The sequence below is a fragment of the Corvus cornix genome, chromosome 1, assembly GCF_000738735.6.
Source record: "Corvus cornix cornix isolate S_Up_H32 chromosome 1, ASM73873v5, whole genome shotgun sequence".
NCBI classification, from domain to species: Eukaryota; Metazoa; Chordata; class Aves; order Passeriformes; family Corvidae; genus Corvus; species Corvus cornix.
The window spans coordinates 89,603,400-89,625,748 of NC_046332.1; the positions used below are offsets into that span (position 1 = coordinate 89,603,400).

Genomic DNA, 22,349 nt, shown 5'->3' on the forward strand with positions numbered 1-22,349 from the left:
TTCCCTATTTTTTTAATGCAGAGTAAAATAATTTTTAATTGTTTTAAGTGTCCTTGTAGAGATCTGAAATTTGATCTTTCTATTAGAAATGTAAGCATTTCAGTACATAGTCAATCTTGTAAAATCAGCTATTTTGATTGTGTAATAGCTGAGTTTACAAGACACACAGATGTGTACAGTCATGAATTGGACTATTGAATCCTCAAGTGATTAGTAAAATCTTCACCTGCCAGCTTTGAAAAAGCAAGTGTGTCTTCTGAAGCTTTCTTTAGCCGTTGGGGAGTGAAGATTTGTCAGATAAATTATTGGGCATTACATGTGATTCCTGATTTTGCAAAGGCTCATCCACACACTTTACTTCACACGTGAGTGGTTCTTTCAGTCTGTTGGCTTCATTTCTATACAGAGATTAGATACATGCATCAATTTTTTTCTTTTTTTTTTTTTTTGGTACTTCAGACCAAAATTTTATAAGAGTTGCATGTCCACTTTCATTGCCAGAAATATGTAGGAAATTATATTTAACATTTCTCTTACACTTGGAATTACTTTAAAATGCTACTTTTTAGTGTTGTTTGACTTCATCTCCTGCGTAAAGGGTTCTTTGTCTGAATAGACGTGATTGCTGTAATTTAACCAGAACAGTTTAGAGAGATCATTTAATTCTTAAAAGTGCACATTCTTAGAACTTGAACGGGCTGTGGAGTGTTGGTGTTCTTTGAGAATACCTAGGGAGGGTCTCAAGGAAAATCTTACTGTTGCAGCTGTTCTAAAGCTTTTTGTCATTGTAACTGACAATTAATTTCTGAGGCTAAAAAGTGGTGGATGGCAACCCCTATCTTGTTTTATTTGCCTGTGTTTATCAGTAGTTTCCAAATATGATAAAATCCTTAAGTCTTCTTTTAACTTGTGTCATATTACCTGAAAATACTTCAGTTGCTATTTAGAAGCGATTCTGACTGTAGTCAGTCTGTTTACCTCCCTATGTCCTTTTTTAAGGAACTGTGATGTAACTGTGTTTTTGTTGAGCTCCTGTTCATGTATTTTTGCTGACCATACCAATACATAAATATGTATTCCAGAATGTATTGGAGAAGGATGGGTGTTAGTGAGGAGGCAGACAGGGGACTGCTTTTGCAAGTAGGATAGTGATACCCTCTGCCTTTTGAAGGCAAGAGTTAAGTCAAGAGTAGCAGTAAGGTGAAAAATCTCCTTTCACATTTATAAGACTTAATAACCCAGTACCTCTTCTAATCATCTGACACCAAAATATCATCTTTGTGCCTGATTTGACTTCTTCCAAATGCAGAAACTCATGGAGCTCATCAGAATCAATCTCTTAAGACTGTTCCAGCTGAGCTCTCCGCAGCTTGCCGAGGGACAGCCACAGCCCTCCTTCCCCTTCTCTTCCCTCACTCTGCAGTCCCAAGCAGAAGCTTCCATACTCATTCTTTTCCGTGTCTTAACTCCAGATGCCTAAAAATTGCTTTGTGCAGGTACACCTCATGCTCTCTAACCCCACCTATGTATGTGCTTTTAATGTAGAGGCAAAAATTTTTGAAGCCTAATAGTCAGCTCTGGATGGAGTTGTTAAGGTTATAAGAGTGATGTGACATAAATCTTGCCCACAGTAGTGATGCCATATCTTGTTTTCTTAGAGGTGTAGAGTTATATTTGTGAGGTTTGGAAATACTTGAAAATAGGATTTCTTCTCTTGTATGTGAATGTTTCCTGTGTTTGAGGATAAATAAACTTTTCTTACGTTGAAAGTTTTTCCTAGTTCCTGTCTGATACAATTATCTCAAAAAAATTAAGGATTTCTGAAAGGCTTACTACTATAACATATGAGTTTTCATGCTGTCTCAAAAGCCAATGATTTTGTATTTCAAGATTTTTAATGAATTGTTTAAAAAGTATTTTTTCCACTGTGCCATTAAAAATGTCATCAGTGACCTGCATCAGAGACTTCAGTGAATTTAAGTGCTTTGAGTGCAGCTCAGATAACAATCTGTTCTTTGTTCATATATTTTAAGTACAAATATTTGTAGTGTATGTGCAGGTGTATTTTATATTAGCGAAAAAATCAGCTTGAACAGTAGGTGTTTATAATTAAGCAAGGGGCTTCTATTTTGGGGCTATGTTTAGGCTGTTGCAGAAATGTCACTGCATCCTGTTATAAATCCCAGTTTTATGTTAAGAACTAGTATTTCATTAGTTAATATCTGACAATACAGAGCTGTCTCACATTTCTTCCTTTACTGTTTTTATGTAAGTAATACAAATAAAAAAAACCCAAACCATTGTTTCTTGTCCCCACTAATTCTTACACCGTTGTTTTTCTCTAGTATTTGCGAAAATTCATATTACTACAGTATGGGAAAGTGACTATAAGTTTTCTATTTCACTTGTAAATTAAAGTAAATTATTTGGCATTTAAGTACTTGGTTGTAGTACAACTGTCCTGTTGTTTCAATATAATTTATAATTATTTCTCCAAATACTCCTATTAACGTTGCATTTGAATCACTGTTGTAATTCAGTGTTCGATATTATATTTTAGAACAAGTAGTCTCCATAAGTTTCTGAACTGAAAAAAACCCCTAAAAATACTTGATTTAAAATATGTTTGTTCTGTAATATTTTTACTGTGACTTGAGTGTTTTCTCCTTTTTTTTTTCTTTTTTCCTGAAGTACTAAATCACTGTCACACCATTGTTTGAAAATAATAACATAGCTAAGAATTTTGAGAAAACTATTTAAAAATACTGAAAATTGAGAGTAAGTGTATCTGTACGGTTAAAAGAACAGAAGTTCTGACTATGGTAAATGTGCAACTTTTTGTCCATGTAGACATGCCAGGGTAAGAAGTTCTGACTGATACAGGCCACCAGTAAATCTGACACTTCTACATGTACGAAAATCCTTACCAAATGAAATTAAATAAGTCTTAAACCTTGTCAGTATTTTGAGGAAGTCAAACCAAAATTTGAATGCAATTATTTTGAATGAAATTATTGTGCAGTATGTTTTGGAGTTGCATTCATTATACAAATGTAGTTGTCTTTCTGTATACAGTTGATAACTTCTTTTTTTTTACAAACATATGTAAGAAGGCAAAAAACACTGTTGGAGAATTCAAAATCAATTATTTTGAACTGCACATGAATTTTTTTTTTTTGTCAGAGCTCTGCTTGTCTTCTGACTCTGCATTTTAAGTGTTTGAAGAGTAGAACCACATAAACCTTTGTTTTAAATAGAAAAATTTAAAGGTTAAATTTAAAAATCCATTTAAATACTTTTTCCATATACATTTAAGGAAACATATGAAAAATTTCTGAACGTTCAGAAACACCAAGACCAACTGGTAGCTGAAGACCGTCCCCTTCAGAAGGAAAAAAGGTAAGCTTCCAATTAGAATGAATATTGGTAGTAGTTTTCTTAATGTACTTTCATATCCTGTTTTGGCACTTCTGGTAGTTCCCCACCCCACCTGCCTTCTATTCCACAAACATATTTTCAGACTTTTGCTCCATTCCTTGTGTAATACTTGTATGGTAATTTCAGGTTGAAAAGTCTTACGAGGTATGTGTGGAATGCTCACTTCTCACTGCTAGAGTAGGGAAAGCCCACCTATTTCTCTTACTCTTTAATCTCTCTCTGCTCCTTTCAGTATTCTTTGCTTTATAAAACTTCTGAAGTGTGATTTGAAAATAAACAGAAAATATCCAGAATTCTATGTTTCTGTATGAAACATATATATACTCATATATATGAATGGTTTATATATATATATAAAAAACATATATTCTGTATGAGTTTTTCTAATTATGTCTTTTATTAAAGCATTTTGAAAAAAGGAGGTAAACTTTTTATAAGAAAACAAGGGCTTTTAAAGTACCAACTGCACTGTTCCTGATGAGAAAATCCTAGGACCTAAGGCTGGGCTATTTAAGAGTCTTTAATTACAGTTCTTGAATATTTTAACATACCAATATTTAAGTTGAAGAGTATCAAAATACTTAATTTCACAAATTTTTTTCTAATGTCTTTGAACAGAAATCATCAAAACCTAGTAATTTTAGAAAAGCTCATTTGGCTGGAATTCTTGAGTTATCACCACTATTAGTAATTCAATTTAGTTTCTCTTTTTCCCGTTCAGCTTCTCTGGTATGCAAGCTCTTCAGCTAGTTAGCCACTGGACAGAAAAGGTCCATGTCAACCAGAAGCTATGGGAGATCTACAGTTGTTGATTTCTTAGTGCATACAGTCAGAATATGCTTTTCAGTGTTGTTTGTTCCTCTTGGATTACTCTTGATTTTTTTATTTTGAGATTTCTTGCAAGGATTTTCTATTAGAACATTAAATTAAGCAAGCGTTTAAAAGAAATGGATACAGCTAGGAGGTTTTGGTTTTGGCATTTACTGCTTTTCTGTATAGTTACTTTTTTCACAGTCCCAAGTTGTTTTTGTCTTTGTTCTTCCTGTGTATTTTCTAGCCAGATTTATGCGTTGCTCCAGGAGCACATCGTGTTGGTTTGTCACTTCTTCATTTCAGCCATTTGTTATTTATGTTAGGAAGAGAAAGGATTAATTTGCTGAGATTATTTCAATTTCTTAAATAACAGAAGTTCATGTTTCTTCATGATATAAATAGCATCCTGTGACCCACAGAATGTTTTATTACAGATTCATACTAGTTTCTGAGCAGACAAGAGAACAAATGAATTTAGTTTCTTGATGTATGCTACTGAAAAATAACCTGACTCCTTACAGAGCTCAGCCAGTGGATTTACTGATGTGAAAAACGACCTAAAGCTAGTCAGAGATGAAAGGTTTTTTTCCGTGTTAGGTTTGTAAAGCTCAGAGAATTTAAAGGATTTTTGAGACTTACTTTCCACACTGGATATGGTACTTCCTCTGAGATTAGTCTGGATAGGATAATTTATCTCCTAAGTGTAGGTAGAGGGTTGATAGGAAGGACTGTTGTTTTGGTGTGAGGGGCATGGGGTTTGTTGGGGTTTGGTTTGATTTGGGTTTTTTTCCCAGAAAATAATCTATTGTGAATACATTCTGTAATATTAACTGTAGGGTTAGGACCTGCTCTGAACTACTTCAAGTTTATAGGTTTTCACATGTAAGAAATTTTATCCAGTTTCATTAGAAGTAGCAAGTAACAGTGTGTAAATGTAAGTATCTACTTCAGTCTGTCAGGATTGGAATCTTTTTAAAATCATTGTTAAAATCTGTTTGGTTTCTAAATAATCATTTCTCATGTCCCGGCTCAGAAAAGCACTAAAATACATGCTTGAGAAGTAGTACTCCTTAAAAACACCTTCAGGAGTGTTTTGCTGAATCACAGCTTCCTTAATGCTGCTGAAAACACCGTTTCTAAAAAACCTGAGGAGTTAAGAAGCTAGTTACATCTTTGCCTTAAAATTACCTGATAATGTTGGTATGTATATTTATGGTGATGTTCTGTTTAGTTGGTCACTTCATATCATATATATTTCAAAGATTTATTTCAAGCATTGGTTTTTCTTTGTGTTAGCATTCCTGTACAAGGCTGTTTTCTTAGAAATTTCGGCTTTTTCTATCATCAGAGCAGTTTCTGTGCTGAGCAGCTCAAGATTACACAGTAGATAGAGTACAGGGCGTCACTGCCACGTTAGTACTTTGACTATGCTTGCTGCTAGTGCAGTTCTTTATATTGATCAGAAAAGTAAAGACCAGAGGCAAAATAATTTGATTTTAACATTCTGCCTTTGATTTTGCTCTTTGCTGCTAGTAAACCAAATTTTTCCTGGCAGCAGGCTTTTAAAAGTAAGTCCTTAGTTGGAGGGAAGATCACTTCCTATTACAGTATTACTCTAATTCAATCTCAGACTTCAATAATATGAATAATGCATAACTGATACTCATAATGCTCATGTGGTTAATTCAGTACATGAAGTTACCATACCTTTCAAAAGGCAGATCTTTTAAAAATCAACATAGGCCTTCACATGTTTACTATAGGAATGTGATCTGCATTCATTTGTAATGGAAAACGTATTTCTGAACGAAGGCTGACTGTATGTGTGGTCTTTTGTGATGTAACTCTAATTGCATGGTTAATTAAAGGAAGAATATATGTGATATTTTAAACAGAAACCTGGCTGGCAGCAGATGGCTGACTAAGATTGAATTGGAAGAAATGTTGTTAGAAAAACTGTCAGATGATGATGTAAGTAATTAATCTTTCGAATCTTAAGGAGGCTTGTGTCTTAAAAATATGAACTCTGGGTGCGTTTTTGGGTACTGGAAAGGTACTATGCAGAAGCAAGTGCTCTTCAAAAGAGTTTTCTATCTTCTGATGAAGTCTGTATATGTTGACAGCACTGTCACATTCATGTTGTTTTGAAGTGACTTGCGTTGATATTTTTTATCTAGCACAATACAGAACTCTTAAGAACTTTCCATTGTTATTAACATAATTTAGTTTTTCTCATGATAACATTGCGAGACCTAGAGCACTTGTTCCTTGTTATCTAATTATGTGGTCAGGAATGGGGTGTAATAACAATTTATTTTAGAAAGAGTCATTTATTGTAGTTACAGATGAAAAATGGACAGGGCTAGAACCTCTGTTACTAATTGTAGAGAAGGGGTAAATATTCAAGATGGGGAAACGCTATGGATTTGTACAATAGTAAACCTGCACAGAGTTATTGAATCCTTAGGATGACATGGTAATGATAGAAAAATCACAGAAGGCTTGTTAGAAATAAGGAGTCCTTTTTCTTAGTGATTGGCTACAGGATCAAATATCAGAAACAAGACACAAAGCTGTATAGATCTGTGGTTTGATACAGATACCTCCTGTTATGTTCTCCTTGTTATGAATATGGTGGGAGAGAGGAGGGTGTTGCAGTTTCCCCAGTGTCTGCAAACTGTATCACTCTGTAGGTTTGGAGTTGTCCTTTATACCTATCTCTGGGGATAAGACTATTCATCCTAATAGTCATACACTTCTTTCTCACTCAGAGCTTTTCCCTACAGTCTTCTGAAGAGCATTAGATTTTTTAAGAGCAGGTTTAGTCTATGTGGCCAGCTTTTGGAAGCTTGAATATGACAGTACCAGAGAATGTAACTCTATTTGTCTGAACATACCAAGTGTTTTCTCACACAGAAGCAGTGTTCTTCAATCTTGTCTGTCCTGTGGACAACAGCTTTGCAAAAATAGCATGCAGCAGCAAACATGCCCTTTACTCACTTGTCATGTGGAACAGTAGCATGTGATGGCTTCCTTGTCTGTGGGGGATGTGAAAAGGTCTCGAGCAGATTGTGGTCCATAAGCATAAGGTAGAAGTAGTTGTTGTAAATTCTCCATCCTGGTAATATCCAGAAGACTTTATCTTGTTCACAGTAGAAGCCATTATGACTTCAGTGCTTTCAGTAGCTCCTGCATTTGGAATGGCAGTTTTTCCTCTCTGAGTGCCAGGTCTACTTGTACAACCAGTTTGGTGTTCTTCACTGTTTGGTTTTAGTACATTCTACATCTGTAAAAGTACAACTTAAAAAAACCCCAACCAACCAAAAACCAACACCAAACCCTTCTACATACTGGCCTCTCCCATGTAAGACCACAAAGCCTCAGCCTATAGTAAAGAGCATTGTTTAAATATATTTGAAATGTCTCGGTATAAGCTGCCAGTCTTACCTTCTTACCTCTTATCTTTTGCCACTGCAACAAAATTTTCAGTGGTGTTTACATTATTAAACAAAATCAGAGCTATTGGGTTTTTTTCCCTTTGCCACTCTCCAAGTGAAAACTTTGGAAGCTTTCTACTTCTATCATCCCTATAATTTCTACATTTTTGTATTTTCATATTTCTGATCTTCAAAGGCTTTACCACGTGTCTGTGTCATATTGTTAGGTAGAAGTAGTTTTCAAGTGATGTCGGAGTTCAGGGACTATCATTAAGTTACAAGACAAGTAGTAATTTTGTGCTAGAGAAGACTCTGGTAACAGAGAGAAGAACAAATACTTTCAATAACCACTTGTAAGTAAAAAAACCTTCAAAAATCAGGTTATGATATCTATATGAAAAATCCATTTTTGATGGTATGATACCTTTATATCTGGTGACAGCTGTCTGGGGCTCCTGGCAGTTAACACTTGGTAACAGGACATCCCAGCTTTTGGCACAAATGGGTTAACACAGTGGTGGGTACTCTTTAATCACATGTTGAAGAACTTTGGAGGGAGATATAAGGGGGAAGGAGAACCACACAGTAGTGAAGGATAATTTATTTCAAGAGGTTGCCCTTTAAGTCAAGTATCTCTTGAATTTTTAAATGCCTTGATTGTTCAGTTTTAAAGGAAATCATAAACATTAAAGTAACTCAGCTTGAACAGCCAAAGATAGATAAGCATTTCTGTATATGTTACGAAATATAATCATTTATGAGATTCAGTTCAGTGAAATAAAATTATTTCCAAATTAGTGAATATGCTGACTTACTAAAAATCAGGTGCAAATCTTTTCCTTTTCCTATTTTGATAAAACAATAATAAAATAATTAAGACATCCCCCCCCCAATGTTTTCTTTTTAAAAGTGAGATGAACTTCATTCTAATACAATAATCCTTTATTAAAAAGGGGTTGGTTATGCTTTGAAGTAAAGTTTCACTGTTTTGCGAAGAAAGAACTAGGTGTCTTTAGTCACACAGAAAATGATGCAACTTCATGCTGTTCTTAAATCAGCATGTAGGTGCAAAAGTGTCATCTTGTCAGAAATCGTCAATAAAAGTGAAGTAGGAAAGATTCATTAAATAAAAATAGAAAGTTTTCGCAAATGCAATTACGCTTGTATCCTTTAATGAAGTCTTGTTGTCTTACAGTATTCGAGATTTATTCAACTCTTACAAAAATTGGTAGCATTGCCTTGTGCTGACATCGAGGAGAATTATATTCAGAAGTTTTCCAAAGAAGTTCCTGTGCAGTTGCAGAAGGTGGTGATTGAGCCCTTGCAATATGATGAGCGGGGAGTGGCCTTCAGCACTGGGGAAGGTAATAATTTCAAGTTGATTGGTAATGATGCAGACTTCTTTTCTCTTTGCACTGCTTTCTTTATAGTATGTACAACACTGCTAAAGTGTCACTGCTTCATTTTATATGCTCATATATATGTATGCTGCATGTGTAGCTGTTAGTGATGTTACGGAGCACCAAGTTAAGACATGGTCTGGTCAGAAAGTACAAGTTTTTGGCCCAGACTCTTACCAGCTGTTTTTATATGTATTTCTATACAGTGGTACCTCTGTAGAGAGGACCCCGTTGTGTTGCAAGTTGTAGGATACAAAAGGACTTTCGTTTTTGGCCAGAGCTGATTGCTGAACATAAAGAGTGGACTGCAGGAGCACAAACATGTATGAAGAATTCCATGGATATAACAGTGTTGTTGCTTAGTATAAAAATGGCATGCTTAGGCTACTGGGTAACCTTTATCATGACCTTTGTAGGCAGTCCAGCAAAGGGGAACTTGGAAGATGCAAAGAATAAATAGCAAGGCATTTGGATATTTACAAACAGCCTAGGAAAATGTGAAGAGGAAATTCCTAAATATTATGGGACAGAGGTCTATAATGGGATATTGATCATTCATACTGAGATGGAGGGAATGTTAAAGAAAAGCCATGAAGGTCTCTGTATCTTCTAAACACAGGCTGTTACATTTTCATTGGAGGGACACAGTTGAAAAACAATATGATACAGGATATGAGAGATTGCACAGAAAAAATAATTTGGCAACAACATGTATAGGAAAGACTGTTGACTTTCTGGACAAAGCATGTGTGCACACTCACTTTATGCTGTACATTTAAGAGGAATCTTAGAGATGATGGGTATTATGCAGCAGGCAGCTGATGGCAATAAGAGCAAAGGTCACAGAGAATTTGAGGGGCAAAATGGCTAGAGAGCTCTGCCTTACCTGGGTGGTCTTCAAGATTGCATGACAACAAAGATGTGAGAGCACCAAACCGTGATTTAATTTGCAGTGGTTTTCAGTAGTATCTTCAGAACAGTAGTTAATGAAGTTTGATGAGCATGCAACCCATGTGATTTAAGAAAAGCCACCAAGTTTAATAAGTTCAAAACCAGTCTTGTTTGTGCCCCATCACCCCCAAAATGAAGAAGAATGTCTTATTTGTTTCATAATTCCTTTATCAGAATGATTGCTTCCTTTGTGCTGAAGGAGATTGGTCTCCCAACCCACGCTTCTCCCCCACTTAATAGACATTGATGAAAATATATTGAAAGATAGTTGTTCTTTGTTTGCTTTTTTTTTTTTTTTTGTTACCTCCGCCTGTAAAACCAAACAGCTGGCACTGTATGAATGTGTTGAGATTTGTTTAACTACTTGGGCACTTGGAAGTTCTATATAGTATTGAAACCTCATAAAAATTTAGTTTAATTCCTTTAAGGTAAAAGAAAAACTGCAAGAGCTACTGCAGTAGTTTATGACAACGGGACTGGAAAAATTACAGTGAATGGAACAGACATTTTACATTACTTCCCAGTGCTGCAGGACAGGTGAGAGCACTATGAAATGCTGTATTTTTACTGTACTTAAATTATTCCAGCAAAAGTAATGCCATACAATTATATGTTGGTGCTGCGTTCCACACTGTTGATTCTGTGTTCTTGTCTCTGTATAACTATCTGTTTTATAAAAATGTCTTGCATTTCCTCCTAATTTTCAGGAGTTTACTGATAGGCAAGCCTTGCTCTGTGCTCCTTGCCCCACCTTTTCTGAAGGGATGCAAAAACCAAGAGCACAGACTGTTTGAATAGTTCAGATTTTAGTCCGCTTAGAAAGGACTTGAAATTTGTTTTAAAAATAAATAATAAATATTATCTTTAAGTGCTTCCCAAGAGATTCGCAAATTGTATGCATGTGTATTTACTCCCTGGCATTCAGTAACGTAGTGGAAGCAAACAAGGTGAGGCACTTCATGTAAAGCTTCAGATTTTGGAGGATATGCACAGTCTGGTATAGAGAAGACTTCTCATAAGGCTGACATAAAGTTTGTATTCCTAATGTGTTTTTTATTTTTATTTTATATTGTGATTTTTAAGCTCAAGAATAGAGGGAGAGGTTGCTCAGTTCCAGTATCCAGAGCTGATGGATCTTGGTATCTGTAGTAGAGAAGTAGTGGAATAAAAGTAGTTGTAAAACTGAACTTAAAGTATTTACCCCTGGCAGTTGGAATATGCTCCTAGCTGCTAATTTCCTATTGATTTGAATGAGATATGAACGCCTTTCTGGATCTCTGCCCAAAAGTTAACTATGTTTTTGTATATGCAATGATAAGAAATGTGCATTGCATGGAACTTTATGCACAGGAATATTTTAAATTTTTTTTCCCCCCCCCCTTAGGGAGCAGTTGTTGTTCCCTTTCCAGTTTCTTGGCAAAATTGGAAAACATGACATGGTTTGCACAGTCTCTGGTGGAGGAAGATCTGCACAGGCTGGAGCAATACGTTTAGCCTCTGCAAAAGCCTTAAGGAGTTTTGTGACAGAAAAGGAGGTGGAATTCATGAGGCAAGGTAGGAATTGAAATTATTTCAGTGTTTCTTAATGTGTTTCTGGTAATTAACAGAATTAATACAAGGATCATTAAGGATCAGATTTGAGTAAATAATCCCAGTGAAACCTTGTATATTGTATGAAAGGGATCTGCATTTATTTATAGATTGTTTTTACTTGTTTCCTAGCATCCTTTGTGTACATTTTGGATGACTTCTCAAGCATTTTTCCATCTGTTCATGACCTCTTTTAGGTCTATTAACCAGCTTACATTGCCTCAACATAGAATCACAAAACATGAATGTGTATTCACTACTAAATAAATCTGGATCAGACATTAGTGAGCTGTAAGGTACTGAGATTGTGACTTGGCTGGTCGTGTCTTGTTCATGTTCTAAAAAGTTTTATTCTCGAACACAGATGCTGGAGGGTTGGCTTTGAAGAGAGAGTAATGAGCATAAGTGCACTCCATGCAACTAGCCAAACTGAGGGAGCTGCTTTCCTCTCTTGCATTATTTAGTGTTTACAAGTTACTTAGGGCAAGATAGAATTTATTTAGATAACTGCAGGATTTGATGCTTCTCAGTGATGAGATGCCCATACTGTTTCAGCAAATGCAGAGTTATGAATGGTGAGCTTTTAACCAACTGTGCTCTTTCTGGACTAGCAGCAAGCATACCTGCCTGTTTTAAAGGCAGAACAGCTGTGATTTTTTTCACTCTACTGCCAGCCATGAAACCAAACCTGTCTTCATGCTTTGCAACAATTTTCTTTGACTGTACCTTTTCAGCACTGGCAAGTATGACTTGCTAGGAAAACCTTTGTAAATAGACATTGTAATGAGTTTGGTACCTGTCCTGAGATCAGCATAATTCTGAACATGTTTGGGACATTGCTAAATATACGTCTAAGTATATTTATATATAAATATACCACAAAGAAGTGGTTTCCAGAGTGGGAAATGTGCAACTGATCCATTAGGATTCAGTAAGAATGTGCTGTATATAATTTATAAACGAATAAATACATACATTTGGGAGTACGTGCTCAAAAATACTGTTAGGACTGCATGATCAGAAAAGTTTGGATACCACTGCTCTAAGGGCTTAAGCAATATGGATAGATAAAAAACAATGTGTGGGTTTTTTTAGTGGTTTGTAAAGGAAAGTATGAATGCAGTTCAGTTACTAAAGAGAAGTTAAAATGTTAGAGGATTTGATGACACTCCTTTCAGTGTTTTGTGGTTCTGAACCTTTAGCCCTCTAGATGTTACAAATCATATTGTTAGTGAAAGTCAAAGTTACTGGCTCAGAGATAGTATACCTGTAATATTAACCAGTAGCAGTAAATAAATGGGTGCTTTTCTGTGTTTTGTAGCTGGATTACTAACAGTTGACCCACGTGTGAAGGAACGAAAAAAGCCCGGTCAAGAGGGACCCAGACGGAAATTCACCTGGAAAAAGCGATAAGTCTTGAGCATTTAAAGAACAACAAAGTGCTACCAAAATTTCAAAACATACTGATTTATGATTTGAAACAGTTGTATGAATATATTTAATAATAAAGACTTTTTTTTCCCTTTATACTTATTATGTCTTCTGTTTAAAAACCAAACAACAACTCTAAAAAATTGTGGAAAATCATGGTACAATTTGATAGAATGCTAAATCTAAAATAGTTGCCCCAGTTCCAGCTTTGCATCTTAGCTCTAGTGAAATCACTAATGATTTATGAAAGTCTTGGTAGATTATAATTACTGAAAATCAGTCTATTTGTTTAATGATTTGGCAATTTAAATTCTGAAATTAGGCAGCTCCTAACCAGGTATTTGGACATCTTCAATGTGCCTCCCTTTCTGCCTCACAGGTATCTGAGGATAAGCAACAACTTCCTACCTAAACTGTGGTGGAGTTGAGAAGCCAGTGAGAATAGTACTGACAATTGAGGGGATATTGAGAGAGAAACTGTCACAGAGGATAACCTTTGCCTGTGGATTCAGTTGTCTCCAGGATGCTTCCCCAGGTTAAGTAGGGAGTGATTCAGAGCAAGTACCTAAATTTAGGTTCTCTGAATCATCCTCTGGAGGAGTCAGTTTTTCTGTTCTTCCCCCAAATGCAGAAAGAGCTGGAGGGATTAAGCTGAAGTTGTCTTTTAGAACACTCTTCTCCACCCCTTAAATCTCAAGGGGCCTGTTCAAGGAGGCGTGTTCTGAATATGGCTAATGCACAAAGATAGCATTGGACTCTTTGCCAAATACAGTCATAACTTTTCTGTTTTAAAATCAGAAGCAGGAGGTGATGACAGTGCTGCCCACCTCCTGTCTATAACTGTAGCCTTCCAAAATAGATTAGTGGTTACAGCACTCACCCAAAAGCTTAAGGTTTTGCTTTATTGCCAACTTCCTTCCTGGGACAGAGGTCAAATACTTTCAAGGAAGAGCATATCCTTCATCTGTCCTGTAGGAAGTGGGCCACAGCAAAAAAGAAGATAAAGTTCATCTCACCAGGAAAAGCAGAAAAATACAACTCAGTTTTAACAACAGGGCACTTTCCAGCTTTCTTTTAATTTAGAACACTTCAGTACTTCAGATTCTTTCTCCCCAGCCAGATTTTTTAAGCGCTAGAGTACCTGCTCTGCTTTTTATTTGCTGTAGACCATGCCAAAAACTACACCTCAGAGGTCACAAAGGGTGCCAGCAGGTCATTGCAGGTGATAAGCAGCTGTAAGTGATGTGTACAGGTCATTATTTTCCCAAGCAGCATTCGGGGGTGAGGGAAGCAGCAAGTTAATAGACCTCATCAGCTGAGTAAAACAGAGGTCAGAAACTGGGTATGCATCCTTGAGTGACATGTTTGTGATTCCTCTCTCCAAAGCCTGTGCTTCTTTTTAACTCTTGTTCCATGAGAATACTCTGTAAACTCGGGCAGGATTTCTCATTACCAAGGTAGTTCATCTCAATCAGAATACGTGACTCTGGAATTACCTGAAAGGATGTTGTAGTAAGGTGGGTGTTGTTGGCCAACAAAAAGTAGCAAGTGATAGAATGAGAGAAAACAGCCTAAAGTTGTGCCAGAGGAGGTTTAGATTGGATATTAGAAAAAATTTCTTCACCTAAAGGGTTGTTGAGCACTGGATGAGGCCGTCAAGGGAAGTGGTGGAGTCTCCATCTCTGAAGGTATTTACAAGACATGTAGATGTGGCACTTGGGGGCGTGGTTTAGTGAGGGACATGGTTTAGTGGTGGACTTGGCACTGCTGGGTAAATGGTCAGACTGAATTTAGAGGTCTTTTCCAACACAGAACATTCTATGGCTGGTTAAATTGAATTCAACAGCTGAGGCAATTCACCTGTGCCTTTGAAAAACAAATGGGGATTTTACATGAGATATTTTACACTAAGGCAAATACAGAAAGGCTTAACTAGCATTTCTGTTAGTTTAAATCTGAATTGCTTGAGTGTAGCAAAATATATCATGTATCAGTAGAAGTTGTGATTTGTAATAAAAACATTAATCCATACTGGGACAGGTACCTAAGGATTCTTTTGACATGCTCACTTAATGAAATGAACATGAGCACATGGTCTTGAAAGTGCTAGCTGAAGGAGATTCTGGAGAAGATTAAATAGTAGAATTTTTATCTTAGTATCTTCTCAAATGAGAATGATCAGTTTGGTCACATTACTGGCCATACTGATTGCCTTATTACTGGGCAAGAATCTACAAGTGCAACAGAATATCAGCACTTACAACATGCAAAGTCTTCTATCATGTTTTAAAGGAATTATTGTTTTACCTTCCAAAAAAGTATGGCTATGGCCTTTGATGCTTGAACTGAGTAAAAAAAATTGAGGTAAATTTTCAGAACCACAGCTTTTTAGGAAAGTCCCTAGAAATACTGGTTAGTGCTGTGCAGCCAGGTCACTTGCTTCATAGCTACTGGATCAGGCTTCCAACTAAATCTGAAGGTGAGCCAAAAGAGAAAAACATTTTAAAAAGAGAATAAAAACCAACCAGAATTTTACAGTTTGAGGTTTTTTCATTTTTCATTTGTATGAAGTTCCTCTCAATCATCTGCAACATGTGTCAACATTTAGGGGTTAGGAAGTTAAATAATGTACAAAGATTATGTCTGTAGTGTTAAAGCTGATGAAAAGGTGAAACTACCATTTTTTTTACTCATTTTTGCAAACATCAGAACAACTATCATGTGGGAGAACAAAATAAGGAAATTATCAGGGTTGTTAATCATCATTTGTGACAGCAGCACAGTGGTAGAATCAGTTCATCAGTTTGAATAATCTCCATTAACTTGCCATTCCTCCTACTCCATTGCATTTCCAAGGTTATTGAGAGAAGCAGCCCTGAACACCTGCCTTCTGTGTGCAAGCCGGGCTTCTTAGGTCTCACTTTTGAACACTTGCAGTGTGGACCAACTTAGCTTGCCAACAAGATTTCATGATTTAGTGTCCTGTGACAGGTGCTTACACACTAAACATTAAAATACTTTCTGAGTGTGGGCAAAAAGAAGTAAGCCCTCTGTGCTTTCTGGGCAATGTATGTTGTGATTCATCCACGCTCTTTTCCCCCCCCCCCCCCCCCCCATCCACCAAATTGCTGTTTTTGCTGTAAGATACCGCAATTGCCTGTGGGGCAAATGGAACGTGTGCGTGCCGCCGGTGTCTGATGCTTGTCCCGCTGCTCCGGGCAGCCGGGGAAGCGCGGGGCTGTCCCGGGGCGCTCAGTGCTGCCGCGGGGCCACGAGGTGGCGCAGCTCGCAACCGAATGCGGAGAGCGGGGCCGGGAGCGGGATGCGGATACCTGGGAAAGAAATGAGGAATCTTCCTCATAAACAGTGCTCCGGTAACAACAGGTTAATACGAGAATAGGTGCATTGGGTTTCAAAAGGGTGTTAATCGAATTGTGTTTCCAGGACTTCTTTTTCACTCGTGACGAGAGAAAAGGTTTTAGTGAGAAATAATAAATGTCAGTTAATAGTAGTTCTCAGCAATCTAATTTCAGTGTATAAGTAATACCTTCAAATTAATAGTACATTATGCTAAGAAATGCCAGCTGCTCTTTGCATCTTGGAAATGGTATTGTAACATTGTGCCAGTCATTAAAAAATCACGGAATGGTTTAGAAGGGACCTTCGAAGATCATCTAGCTCCACTCTCCCTGCCATGGGCAGGGACTCCTTCCACTGCACATAATTGCTCAAAGCCCCACCCAACCTAGCCCTGAACACTTCCAGAGATAGGCAGCCATAGCTCTTTGGAGCAACCTGTTCCAGTGTCTCTCCATTGTAAAGAATTTCTGCCTTCTGTCCAACCTAAACCTATCCTTAGAAATCTCATACCAAACCTAGACATAACATAATAAATACAATTATTTAAATAAAATGCCTGAAATCAGTGTTGGCTAAGGTGAGGGAGATTTGTTACTGAAACTGGATTTTACCTGTACAGTTTCATAAAAACTCTGTAAATATTGAAATTAATTTTCCCAGTATTCAGTGAGAGTTTATATGGATAAAATTTCATGGGATGGAATTGAAAGCAAATGTGTTTCTTATGCTGTGCTAGCACACGGTGGATATAGGTTGTGGTATCTTACTGAGTGTCCAGACAAACATGTAAACATAAATCACTGCCTGTGTTCCTGCCCACGTAAACAGTGTGGGAGCAGAACAAAACAAGCAAACAAATGGGCAGTAATGGGTTTAGACTCATGGTGCTTAGCATCTGCCCCCAGCCACTGGCTCAGAAATTACCTTCACTGTTAGTTTTCAGTGTTAAATACCTGAATGTTGAAGTCTTCCTGATCGACTTCTAGTCCACCTGCCATTTCTCTCCTAGTTACCAGCCACATGGATACTCTGCTGCTCTGCTGGGGACTTGCTCAGTTTGAAGGAAGAAAACCTTGAGTGCTCCACTCACAGCACCATGTTTTTCAACACATTAAATCTTTAAGGTATTCAAGGTGTGTCCTATTTCTTCATCATTTTAATAAATGTCATATTCAGATGCTGATGATAGTGGCATAATAAAAAATGTAAGCAGAGTAGTGTGTGCTTGTCACATGTCCTGAGCAGACTAGTACATCACAGAAGCAATTTGAGACTGAGAGATAATTAGCAGGAGATACAAGACGGTTAAATCTTTTTGAAAATGCTGATTTGCCTCTGAGGTCAACAAAAGCAAACTCTCCTTGGTTTCAGAACTGGTCCTGACACTTTCCTGGTGGCCTGGTTACACTTTGCCTTAGTAACTGTTGTTGCTGACATAATGCTAAGAAAAAATTGATTGCACTAACAGTACCAGGGCAGAAATTATTTTTTAAAATCACAACATGTCTTGGTACAATCCTTATATCAAATCCGAGAGCAGCCCTGCAGGATTTGGATTGGTGGCACCACTACATCTTTGGCCATGTATACCTAATTATGGATCACATATGGGCAGTGGCAGCTGTAATGTTTTTGTGGTGGTGGAGATATCAGCAGCATATTTTTGTTTGTTTAAACTTGTATTCATATAACATTAACTGAGGTTTTAGAGGAAAATATTTCACCAAGCAAGAATGAGTATAGATTATCCACTGTCAATGATAAAATGATAAGAATATTGTTATAGACTGCATAACAGACAAAGAAGAGGTCATTGGTTTGTAAAGGACCTCATGTCTCTGTCTTATAAAATGCTTTTCATACTTGGTCTGAGCACAGCATGCCCATCTCTGCAAGTGTGAGGTGAGCCCGCAAAATCATCACTGAGAGCTCTTAGGCAGGAACAGCAATGCCTGAGAAGGCTGTGACATGAATAGTGACAGTGCTGTGTGAGACAAAACATCTGCTTCTTCAACTTTGTTGCAAAAGGAGAACGCAAGCTCATGGTTGCACAATATCCTCCTCACTCAGCTCACAAATAAAATCATAGGGCAGCTGGGCGGTCAGGATCTTACACCTTTCTGCTACATGTCACCTGTCGTGCTCAACCCGAGCTGGACACCCCCAGTAACAACCTTTGGGAACAGCTGAGGAGAGCCCCAGGCAGCTGCTGCAGTGTGTGTTGCAGTTCCAGGCACACTGTTGGTGTGTTTGCTGTCTGGGTTTGCTGTGAGAGGCTCAGAAAGATCCCACTGAAGCTGTAGTGTTCTGGAGGGGAGGGACCCCAGTAATGCTGAAGCAAGGGCTGCCCCTGCTCATATAATAGACATCTAGGATCTGTTCTTTAGTAATAAAGTTCACCCACAGATTACATCACCTGCAAGGTAGCGAGGAATTTGCTTTTCTCCTTGCTCAGCTGCTGTTAAATTCTTAGGAATTAAAAAGTGTGTTCTTTAGTGAGACCTTGACATGCATGCTGACATCTCTTGGATGTTTTTGAGCCAGGGCCACAGGTGTCCCTCCTGCATCTTTCACCTGAGGTATGTCTGGTAGCTATTGCTTCTGCTAGGAGAGCTGTGAAGACACACAGGTTTAACAGTCAGCTTCCCTCAAAGAGTTTCCTTCCCCATGAGAAAGTCACTTTGAGATCTATTCTAATTCCTCCCTCTGTATTACCTCTGAACTCTGTTTAATTTCAGAGTTAAGCAAACAGGCAGATTATTTTTTTCTCTAAGTCGTGCTTCCAAGGCTGAAAGACTCATTTGTGATTCAAGTTGCGAAGATCCCTTAATGATTTTATTTGACTAAGGCAAAATGAGAAAGGAAAACGATATTTAGAAAATTTCATTAGAAAAACATTTGCTTATTTGTTTCTCTAACAGCCAGATTTCTGGGTGATCTCTGCCTTATTTCATCAGGGATAGCTGGTTGCATCAGGTGTGCTGATGGAGCTGATATTGATGGGCTGAGTGCACAAAGCATACACATTACCCTCTGGAAGACTCGTACCTCAGACCAGGAATGTGCAAAAGAGCTGCCCCATGAAGATACTGCAAAGTATGAAAAAAAAACTCGGCAGGGGGCAGAACAGCTCAGAGCAGCTATGGAGAGTCAGGGGCAACTGAACTTCCAAAGCACAAGGCCAACCCTGCCAGGTGCTGAAGTCGGTCAAAGCCCTAGGAGAGGAGCCACCTCTGGTGGTGAATTGCTGTTCAGTGTGGAAGCTGTGGCACTGACTGGTGCAGTGATGGTGTCTAGTGCTTCAACAGTTTGGGGTATCACCCTTCATTCATGAAGGGTGGGGTTCCAGATCTCCCCCACCTGGCAGCTGGGCTGCTGTCAGGTTGGCAGGACAAGTTTGGGAAGGGTTTCACGACAGGAAGGAGGAACTGCTGGCTGGAACTCTCACACTGTGCGTGGGCAGAGGATGTACCCTTTCCCTACAGCAGTGCAGCTGATTTTATTTGCCAGTAAAAAGGGGACACTGGCTGTGTTTCATGATCCACTGTGAGCTTATTTTTATGTTAAGGAACTTCTCATTTAATATAGCATGTTATGTTAGCATAAAGTTTATCAGATGTTTAACATCAAAAGTCAAGACTTCATCCACTGCCTGAATTTGGCATAAATCTGATTGGTTTCTTTTGTAGAAAGCCAATTTAGGAATCAATTATATATTGTGATGGCTATGAAAACAGCTCTTCTTTGGTCATTGTAGTAGATTGCAGCTTGTAGTCTGACATCACTTAACTGCATAGCAAATTGTTTGAAAATGAAAACTCCGATTAGGACACTTACAAAATTTCTGTTTCAAAATGACTACTTAACAACCATTAAAGCGTCTTTATAGAAATGTCACTACCCTCGTTACATCTGTACCTTTGGTTAGTTTCTTTCCCCCTTTCTAATTTTCTCCCAGCATCTTGCAGCTTGCCTATTATTTGGATGTATAATTAGAAATCTATTATTATGTTTTATGGAGATGTAAAGAGTAGGAAGAAAGCTGCATAACTACTTTTTACATACAGCATGCAAATTATCCACCTTGTGTATTTTGGCTCTGAATGTTCCGCAGATGTAGTTTCATTTCTCTTGGATCTCTGTTTACCCATTTTTATTGCTAGTCATCAAGTATAGAAGCAGAAAAATCAAAATAGGAGGGGAGGAGGGACCTTCCCAAAGAAGCAGCTTCGCATGCCCCCATCACAGAGCAGTATGAAAATTAATGTGCTTCACCTACACAGTTCTGTGCATGGCCATTATTTATAATAGCTGGTCATGGAAATGGTAGGGGTAATCAACATCTCATGAGGAAATGGTCACTGCCAAAGCTGAATAGCTGGGAAAGTGCTTTGAAGGATACAGTTTAAAATGTTCAATCCAGATGCTATGTGTACTGAGAAAGGACACAGGACAGGGCTTTGGATGTACCCCACAGCTCAGGATGTGCAACACCTCTTTCCTCAGCCTGGCTCTTCCAGGTGACAGTTGTTGTGGACTTGCCTAAGGATAATATCGCAGTGTGTGCTACACTCAGGACCTGATCTGAAGTCAGTGGAAACCTTTACATCAGGTTCTTACATTTTTAAGGATTTAAGATCCCTCTGGTGAACTCCTGTCAATGCCTATGGCACAGTGTGGTTTATGGGCTGCACTCCTTCAGATTTTCCAGTTCACTGGAGAGTGAATGAGGTGGAGGTTTGTCCTTTCTCCTTCTGCATCCCAAGCCAAGAGGCTCCTCTGTGCTCTGCAGCTGTTGATCAGAAAAGTCTGGCGAGGCTCTGAAAGCTGGCAAAGCCTCTGAAGCTGTGACCACCCATTTGGATGTGGCATCGAGTACTGAATGCCTTGAGAGAGCTGCAAGCTTTGCTGTGCATTTTGGGGTCCCTTGCTGGATCCCTAACAGTGTTTCCTCGGGTGGGAGGATGCCTCTAAGGCAGGGGGGCTTCAGTGCAATGGCTTTAAAGCAAAGATTACTTTAAACTGGCATTGGACATTGGGTCTGATACCAGTGCATGACCGTGGCTCCTGGAGAGGGTATAAAAACACAGGATCTTTCTTTTTTGGGGGAAGGTGGAGGATGCCAGTGTTTGAGAAGGAGCCCCCTTCACGAGAGAAGGAGCCTCCTTAATGAGGGTCTGTCAGAGACCTGTGATGTGTGAATTAAGATTACACATAGCCTTGGTGTTGTATGTTTTAGTGGCTCAGTGTAACTTTTGAATATTAAATTTAAAAAAAAAAGGGGCAAAGTGCACCTAGTAGGTATGCAGTTTAAGAAATATATTTTGTTTTATTGAATATCATCTAGTTCATTTAGTCACTGGCTGGACAAAATGAGATATAACATCTTTACAATATACAGATTTTTCCCTCTTTTGAATAGCTGCTGGTGTTGCTTAGCTTTTAATTTGATATAACTGGCAAAATAATACATTGCCCAAGAGTATCAATCTCTTTAGTCGCAGTAAAAGCAGGAAAGAGATTGTGGCCAGCCAGATATTAACACCTAATAATAAAGTAGTGTTTGATCAGTGTATTATATGCATGTATACACAAACACGTTTGCATCCAGGTGTTACACACTTACATGTATTAGAACTAGGGAAGATACGTAATTCTTTCTGATTTAAATAAATAATTCATTGAGCTAATTTGGTAACTGTGCTGTAGTTATGACTTAGCTATAAAGACTGGAACAATTCAGAATAAAGTTGCAGTTAGGAAGCTCTCATGATGCTGGGTGAGCACATAGTTCAGCTCCTGCTCCTTTCCAGAGCTGCTATGTGACTGTACAGAAATAGCTTACTGCCTGGCCATGATCTGCAGGAATCTGGTAATACTCGAACAGAGGCAATGGCACAGGAGGTCTGTTTAGCTCATTACAGTGTCC

At 38.1% G+C, this 22,349-nt stretch overlaps 1 protein-coding gene across 1 annotated transcript in view; it reads left to right on the forward strand.

The window, feature by feature from the left end:
• Window positions 1-13,158, forward strand: part of MRPS9 (mitochondrial ribosomal protein S9) — a 34,150-nt gene extending 20,992 nt beyond the window's left edge. Inside the window, exons 6-11 of the mRNA XM_039549173.1 lie at window positions 3,317-3,399; window positions 6,147-6,222; window positions 8,884-9,052; window positions 10,468-10,576; window positions 11,424-11,593; window positions 12,951-13,158. Of these exons, the coding sequence (XP_039405107.1) occupies window positions 3,317-3,399; window positions 6,147-6,222; window positions 8,884-9,052; window positions 10,468-10,576; window positions 11,424-11,593; window positions 12,951-13,042 (699 nt within the window). The 3' untranslated portion in view covers window positions 13,043-13,158. The remainder of the gene's footprint in view (window positions 1-3,316; window positions 3,400-6,146; window positions 6,223-8,883; window positions 9,053-10,467; window positions 10,577-11,423; window positions 11,594-12,950) is intronic.
• Window positions 13,159-22,349: the final 9,191 nt, after the last annotated feature.